Consider the following 8,170-nt stretch of genomic DNA (forward strand, 5'->3'; position numbering starts at 1 on the left):
TGTGAGGAAGCTGCCGAGATGCTGAGGGTGTGGAGGTGGTGGTGGGAGGCTGTCCATGAGCAGCTGAAATGAGCCCTGTGTGTCTCTGGCCAGGAGTGTGGAGACCTCCCTTAGGTGTGTGGAGAAACGGTGAGAAATTTGGAGATGGGCACTTTGAAACTGCACAGTTCTGTTCTCAGCAGAGCCTGGTCTCCTTTGAGGGCAGCATAATGAACACGATGATCCTCTAGCTCAAGGAGACATGAGTACAGGACAGATGAGAACAAGACTAATAGATAAACAAGATAAACTGCACTAAGATACTCTTACTAAAGAGAGGTAATGGAGGACGGTGTCAGAAAACTGAATGACTTCAGGGTTTTTATGTTCAAAACATTCTCTTAACTTCTCCATATCTTCTATTCTTTAGAGATTCCCACATGACTGGAGGGAGCTAATGTCCAACAGTAGCTCCCTCAACGAGTTCCTCCTCCTGCCATTCTCAGACATGCGGGAGCTGCAGCTCTTGCACTTCTCACTCTTCCTGGCCATCTACCTGGCTGCCCTCCTGGCCAACGGCCTCATCATCACAGCCGTAGCCTGCGACCACCACCTCCACACCCCCATGTACTTCTTCCTCCTCAACCTCTCCCTCCTCGACCTGGGCTCCATCTCCACGAATGTTCCCAAAGCCATGGCCAATTCCCTGTGGAACACCAGGGCCATTTCCTATTCGGGATGCGCTGCCCAGGTATTTTTCTTCCTCTTCTTGTTTGCAGGAGAGTTTTATCTCCTCACAATCATGGCCTATGACCGCTATGTTGCCATCTGCAGACCCCTGCACTATGGGACCCTCATAGACAGCAGAGCTTGTGTCAGAATGGCAGCAGCTGCCTGGGCCAGTGGCTTTATCTATGCTTTCTTGCACACCGGGAACACATTTTCCCTACCCCTCTGCCAAGGCAATGTGGTGGAGCAGTTCTTCTGTGAGATCCCCCAGATCCTCAAGCTCTCCTGCTCAGATTCCTATCTCAGGGAAGCTGGGATTATTGGGGTTAGTGCCTGTTTAGGCTTTGGGTGTTTCGTTTTCATTGTGGTGTCCTACGTGCAGATCTTCAGAGCTGTGCTGAGGATCCCCTCTGAGCAGGGCCAGCACAAAGCCTTTTCCATGTGCCTCCCGCACCTGGCTGTGGTCTCCTTGTTTGTCATTACATTAATGTTTGCCTACCTGAAGCCCCCCTCTATCTCCTCCCCACTTCTAGATGTGGTTGTGTCCATTCTGTACTCTGTGGTGCCTCCAGCCCTGAATCCCCTCATCTACAGCATGAGGAACAAGGAGCTCAAGGAGGCACTGAGGAAACTCATCCAGTGGGTACAAGGTCAATGATAACAACTGTTTCATTCACTCACCAGGATATCTAGCACCGAGGCTGTATTTTATCAATTTCTTTCTTTTTTACTTCTCTTTTACATCCATCTTAAAATAATAAATAATAAAATAAAGATACCTAGTTTTTGTCACATCTGCACAGGAATCTCTCATTTAGCCCTTAAACATAGACCATGACAAAGCAGGAAGCCAGGCTTCCCCCTTCACTAGCAGAGAGGGGGGATTCTCTGAGCCGCTTCTTTGAGCTCCCTTGGATGTGCCCAGTGCAGGGAGGAGAGTTTCCCTCTGCAGCGTCTTTTCCAGCACTGACACCAAGGGACCTCTGGGGTACAGAGTCATGGCGGGACAAGGGCAGGTGGGCTGAGACCAGGGGTCCAGTGTTGTTTAGGAGATCTCAGCTCTCGTGCCTATGGTTAGAGTGGGATTTCAAATCTCTCTCATATGACAGAAATGGCAACCAAGTGTCATCACAGGTTTCCATGGCTCCATGCAAAGCTCCAACACACAAACCTAAACATGAGTGAATTGAAGGGAAGTCTAGAGGCAGCCTTCCCACGGCAGTTCATCTTTCCTGAAGACACATTCCAGGAGGGAAGCAGGAGTTTCTCTATTTAGAGTTGGCCTCCTCATTTCTGTGCTGTCCTTGCACGCTTTATTCTGCAGATATGGCCCAGGAAATCTCATAACCTGGTAGAGATAGACTTGTTTTTCCTCGTACCCTGGAAGAACAGGCAGGACCAGTCCTTGGGCTCCCTTAAGCCACAGCTGGATTCCAGAATAACATTTCCATAATAAAAGGGGATTTGCCCTATGATGGTGGTGAATCTGGCCTCTCTTTAGAAACTAAAGTCAAAAAATATGCTCAAGGGTGTGTAATCACAAATGGGCCTGCTCTTCTGCTCGAGAACTCTATGAGATCCAGGGGATGACCTCAGCATTCCAGGGTGACCTGTTAGCCTCAATTTAGGGTTCATCTCTCAGTGACCACTGCAGATAGGCAATGGTCTCTGCATTGCCTGTGCCAGGCTGCCCCACACGTGATTGTGCTGATGAGAGAACCCCCAGGGGATCTCCAGGCACAGGGTTTGCCTGGGAGTGGGCACTGAGTGCAGCTTTAACGAAACAGGGATGACTCACAGTGCAGGGAGCAGAAGGTAGAGCACTAAACCCAGGTGCACATGGGGAAAGGAGGGCTCTGCAATCCCCAGAGAGGCAGTGGGGACCCAGGAGGCCCAGGGAAGGGGCAGTGGAGGGCGATTCCTGCACCCGCAGTGAAACACCACAGCGTGGAGCTAGTGGCCACCCAAGGACATCTCCTGCCACTGCAATATTGTGGGGGCACTCTGAGTACCATCAGACCTCAGCCACCAGTATCAGTGGCCACAAGGGCACACTGATGGCTCATGCTCAATTTGTTGCCAACCACGATTCCCAGGTCACTTTTTGTGGAGCTGCTCTCCAACAGGTCAACCCCCGTCCTGTCCTGGTGCATGGGGTTACTCCTCCCTAGCTGCAAGACCCTGCACTTGCCCATGTTGAACTTCATGATGTTCCTCTACCCTCAACTCTCCAGGCTGTCCAGGTCCCTCTTAAAGCCTGCACAGACCTCTGGGCTATCAGCCATTCCTCCCACTTTTCTATCCTCAGAAAACTTGCTGAGGGTGCACTCTGTCCCTTCAGGTCACTGATTAATAAACTGAACAGGCTTTGACTGACTCCCGATACCAATAGTTGCAGGTCTCCAACTAGGCTCTGCACCAATGATCACAACCCTAAAGCCTAAACCCCAAACCCAGCTGCTCACATGGAGCTGACCTCACAGGTGCAAACCCACCACATCCCTGCTGCTGCCTGTGGCCCGCAGGGCCCGGCTGCTGCCCAATGAGGCGCTGCGGGAGCGGTGACCTCACAGTCACCAGGCAGAGCCAGCCCTGCTGCTGCCCAATCAGCTCTGCCCGCAGCGGGGACCTCCCAAGCAGCAGCCACGCCCTCTCCCTGCAGCTGGCCTATCAGGGGCTGCGGCAGCAGTGACCTCCTCGTGCCCAGCGCAGCCATTGGCTGTGAGGCCCCGCGGGGCTCCTGGCTGTGCTGGGGGCTGTGCGGGGCTGGGGCGGGAGGGGAGCCCAGCTCGGGGCTGCGGGTGCTGGGGGTGCTGGTGTGGGGGCCTGGGGGGCTGTGTGAGCTGCTGTGTTGGGCTCAGCCAGCACTGCCCACCCCGGTGTGGGGGAGAAGAGGGGCAGCCAGTGCCAGGGAAACCTGCCCTGGATTCTCTCCTTCTGCCCTATCAGTGACAGTTTCCATGTGACACCTCGGGAAGGAGCTCCCGAAGCTGGGAGCCTTGTTGGAGAGCAGCAGGATCCCTGGGAACAAAAACTGAGGTCCAGGCTGCGGGTGTTGATCCAGCAGTCCCCATCTCACTCATCAGTCCCCATCTCGTTTGACTCCATCAGCAGTTTGTGAGATGACCAGCTCCCTGCTCTGCAGATGATGAAGTTGGGGAACATCCCTGCAACCTCCCTTTGTGCTCTTCCTCATCTCTGCAGAGTACTGGGGACCATCTTAAAGAAGAGAACCCCCATCTCCCTGGAATCCTGTCAGAGATGTGGCTTCCCAAATCACTGCCAAAGGAAGGACTTTTATTCAGTCTGTGGCAGCTCATCAGTGATGCTGTGAGCCCTGCTCTTCATGCTGGGGTTCTTGGCCCCTTCTCTCCCCTGTCTCCTGTGCATCTACCTAAGTCTCCCATTCCCACATGTCCTGTTTAAAGTGACAATTTCTAACATCCCCTTTAGGGCTCTATCTGGACGCAATGTGACCCCTCCTGATACTCTTTTCACTCAGAGACCCAGCGGCTGGTTTGCCCTTTAGGGAGGTTAAAGCTTGCTCTGTCTTTCTGCAGTCTGCCCCATTAGCCAAGTCCTTACTATATGTACAGATTGTATGGACTTAGCATACATTCAAAGAGTGTCATTATTTTCCATGAAACTATACCCTGCTTTTTTTTTTTTTTTTTCTCTTTGTAACTAAAAGAAGATCCCCCTGTGCCTGTTGGCAGCCAGTTGTCTAATTAAAGCAGGTGAGAATTAGAGCGGGTGAGCTATAACCTTGAGTGCAGACTTAGGTGGACTAAGGCTGGCTTTCTACATGAGCGATTTAAATTCCTGAGAGGCTGATGAGGGAAATGGCAGGGCTGGGGAGGTGGGGAGGAAAATTGTGCATACGGTGCCTGATCTCTGGGACATGGCTTTTCCTACATGTGCTGCCTTCATTAGGAGTCACTCTGGAGGGCTATGAATTGGATGGTGTGCTATCACCTATTCTTTAGAAGAATAATAGGAAACTTTAAAAAGATGAAATATTTGTATATGATTGTTGTCTTCAGCTTTCAGCTACACTCCCCAAACTGTAGGGATTAAATAGTTAATGTAGAGTGTACTAATAAGCTAGTCAATACTTAGTCTCAAAATGCAAGGACTCTTGATAAATGGCATGACAGATGGCTCTGCATGGAGGGGTTGCCTATCTACAAGGACGACTCCTGAGAAATGGCAAGTCAGGAGGTTCCGCATGGAGGGGTTGCCTGTCCAGATGTCCTAGTTAGCAATAAAATATAGATAACATTAACATGAAAGTAGAACAGAGAAACGGGAGGGCGGAACATTTTTGGGGTGAAAACGGTATAAAAGAGGGACGACCGAAGTAGTCGGGGTCCGTGGTGTGACCCTTGCGTGGGAAAGCCCGGACCCCAGCTAGCTGGTAATACTTATTATCTTTCTCCTATTATTAAAAGCACAAAATATCGATGGTGTTTGCCTCTTTCTCTGTCGATTCGAAAACCGGACTTAACAAAACGTCTCCAATTAGCCATGGACACTTGAAGGAAATAGCAGGGAGAATCCTAGTTTATCAGGGCTTTTTGCTTTTTAATGAGCTCCATGCAGTACTTGGAGCTGAGTCCATGAATTGCAGCTATTGAAAGGAGAGTGAAGAAATCAGTGAAGAAGTCAAAGTCAGAAGGAAACCCTAAAGTTTTGTAGAGCATTAATGGATCCCAGTGAGGCCATTAACTACAACAACTAACCAGGGGCTGATTAAACCTGAAAAGTATAATTATTGGTAATAGTTAGGTAGAGGAAATACTCAGGTGGCTCTGATGCCGAATACACCCTTGATGTGTTTTATCAACACACATTGGCCAAGCATAGCCAAGCACAGGCAGAGAAACCCTGGAAAGGGAGATCCTTTCCTCCATGTGTTGCCCACATCCTCCCTGTCATCAGTGTTTGGGTAAGGGTGTGCAATGCTGAGTGCAGGACAAACACACGACACCTCCCAGGGTCCCCAGAAGGATAAAGGGGGTAAAGAAGTCCTGATGATTCGGGGTAGGCCTCGGTGACAGATACAACAGCCATAGTCAAGAGGATAAAGACCTCCATTCTGTTGGGGCCTCGGCAGCGCCCTTGGCCGTCTCTACCACAGGTCATCCTAGACCTGCTCCTGTGTCCCTGCAGACTATGGACACCCAATCTGCTTCCCCAGCAAGTTCTCACAAGAGGTTCTCCTTCCCTTCCTTGAGAGCTTTTCCATCCTCAGTGGCTGTTTCTTGAAACACAAAGCCATGGGTGGTGACAGACTCGCTCTGGGTGCCCTGTAGCACCACTGCTCTACCCTTCAAGTGATATTTCTTCATCCTATTGCCCAATCTGAGCTTCCCAAGCTGTATTTTTGTCCTGTTTCCTCCTTTCATGCTGCTTCCCACTACCAAGGAAATCTCTTGGCAGCCCCACAATGTGGGGACGAATATAACCTTGTGTGTCACGACAGAGTGGAACGTGAGGAACTGAAGTGCCAGGGCCCGAACGACAGGCCCGAGTCAGGGTTGACGTAGAGATGAATACGGCACTGCCTTTGCAGTACACAACACTCCCCTGTAGAATTGCTCATGCCAGCTTGCATGGAGACTTATTAAACTGTAGCTTTTTAAGCTCTCGTGTGGCTCTTTTTGACCTTGAAGGGAACCCTCCCACCCAAGGCCTGGGCTCTGAGCAGATCCGCATCCCACATGATAGGGAAAGTAGGCCACATCAGATGTCACAGCTCACAAACAAAATGCAAGTTATCATCATTTGCTGATTTGTCTCTATAAAAGATGGACACTCTTGCCACAATTTTGGAGACCTCACGGGTGGAAGCACCACGTAAGACCTCCCAGTTGCCGGGAAGGTTCTCCAAATTCTCACCACAACAGGGACTCCCCAGCAACTGCGGATCTGGATGATGATCACATATGATGGCATATTTAGGCAATTGGTGATGTATCTTTTAGTCACTATTCTCTTTCTCGTATAGTAATGGTTAGGTGCATTACCTTGCTTATTTTGTCTGTTACTAAAACCAGTGTGTAATAAGCTTATTTTGTTAAATGTATCATTCCGTACTGCCTTAATATAAATAGTGAAATAAGACCATTCTTTCCAGTGGTGTCTGGTTCTTTCGGTCACCACATCTGCCCCAGAGCTGTGCTGGTGCTCTTCTTTCTCATCATGCTCCTTTGCATGCCCCAAGCCCCTGGCCCTTATGGCCCTGCGTAGAATGGTGCATTACAAGCAGTATGCAAATTATTGCCTAATGACTTTTAAAAGAAGGGAAAGATGCCTCTTCTCTTGCTGCTCTCCAAGAAAAAGCAGCCCAGCCTGAACCAGGCAATGCCTGTAACAAGACCAAGCAAGGTAGAGCAAGGTCCTTCCTTGTGCTCAGCTTCTTCTATTCCCAGTTGTCACTTTGACCATGCAGGTGGCAGATGAAGTTGTCTGAGGTGTGAAACACAGGAATAACACCAGAGAAGAAATTGCCACTTGTGCACTTTGAGATGTGATTGTGACACATGCAATGGAGCAGTGTGACAAACAGAGAAGGGATAAAGGGAAGCAAGCTAACCATCAGGAGGCATGAAAGCAGTGCGAGATGCAGTGTCATAAATGCAGCATTCCAATGTGAGCCCCTTTTTGCATCTATCAGGCGGTGCTCAGAGAGTCTGTGATGTGTGAAGGTCGCTTGCCAAGGGCCAGAGGTACAAGCAGTGTAACTGGAGGGACTCGATTTCTCCAGTTCATGGAGCTCTGTCAGCCGTGGGCACTGAACAGTACAAGGGAGTCCCTCAGAGCCCATGGTTTTGTGGGTGTCCAGTTTGCTGAAGTGAGCGCTACTCAGATCCTCCTCCAGCAAGGGAAAGTCTTCCTTTCTCCATTTCCCCATGGTCTCCAGGGCCTAGGATTCCTGAGGGTTACTCTTAGCACTAAAGCCTGAGGCAAAGATGGCCTTTTCTATGTCTTCTCTCGCCAGGGCTCTTGGCCCATTTGGCAGCAGGCCTGTATTTTCCCTAGTCAGCTTTTGTTCCTGCTGTACTGTTGTACTGTATTTTAAATAATTATTTATTATTATTTTATCAGGAAGGTAAGAGTAAAAACTCAGAAAGAAATAAATGAAGAGCACATGTATCATGCCAAGTACATGGGAATGACAAGTGACTGCACACAGGACGGGTTTTGGCACTGACCTTGTACCCATAGAGGAAGTTTCCTCAGTGCCTCCTTGAGCTCCTTGTTCCTCATGCTGTAGACAAGGGGGTTCAGTGCTGGAGACACCACTAAGTACTGAATGGCCAGTACAGAGAGATCCAGAGCTGGGAAGGATATGGAGGGGAGAGAGGGGAGAATAAAGTGGCTAAGGGTGACATTTCACTGCCCCTGTGACCAGGAGTAGGAGTCGGACCCAACCAAATGGGTATCACGACCTCTAATC

The 8,170-nt window shown here is 49.9% G+C and overlaps 1 protein-coding gene across 1 annotated transcript; it reads left to right on the plus strand.

Annotated features, from left to right (window-relative positions):
* The first annotated feature begins 436 nt into the window (after nucleotides 1-436).
* On the plus strand, nucleotides 437-1,366 carry LOC148592761 (olfactory receptor 14A16-like). Its single transcript, XM_088533895.1, has one exon. The coding sequence runs from the start codon at nucleotides 437-439 to the stop codon at nucleotides 1,364-1,366; it is 930 nt and encodes a 309-aa protein (XP_088390021.1).
* Nucleotides 1,367-8,170: the final 6,804 nt, after the last annotated feature.

Source organism: Tinamus guttatus, unplaced genomic scaffold (genome assembly GCF_059628265.1).
Source record: "Tinamus guttatus ecotype Peru unplaced genomic scaffold, ASM5962826v1 Tinamus_guttatus_pri_ptg000526l, whole genome shotgun sequence".
In the NCBI taxonomy this organism is placed as follows: domain Eukaryota; kingdom Metazoa; phylum Chordata; class Aves; order Tinamiformes; family Tinamidae; genus Tinamus; species Tinamus guttatus.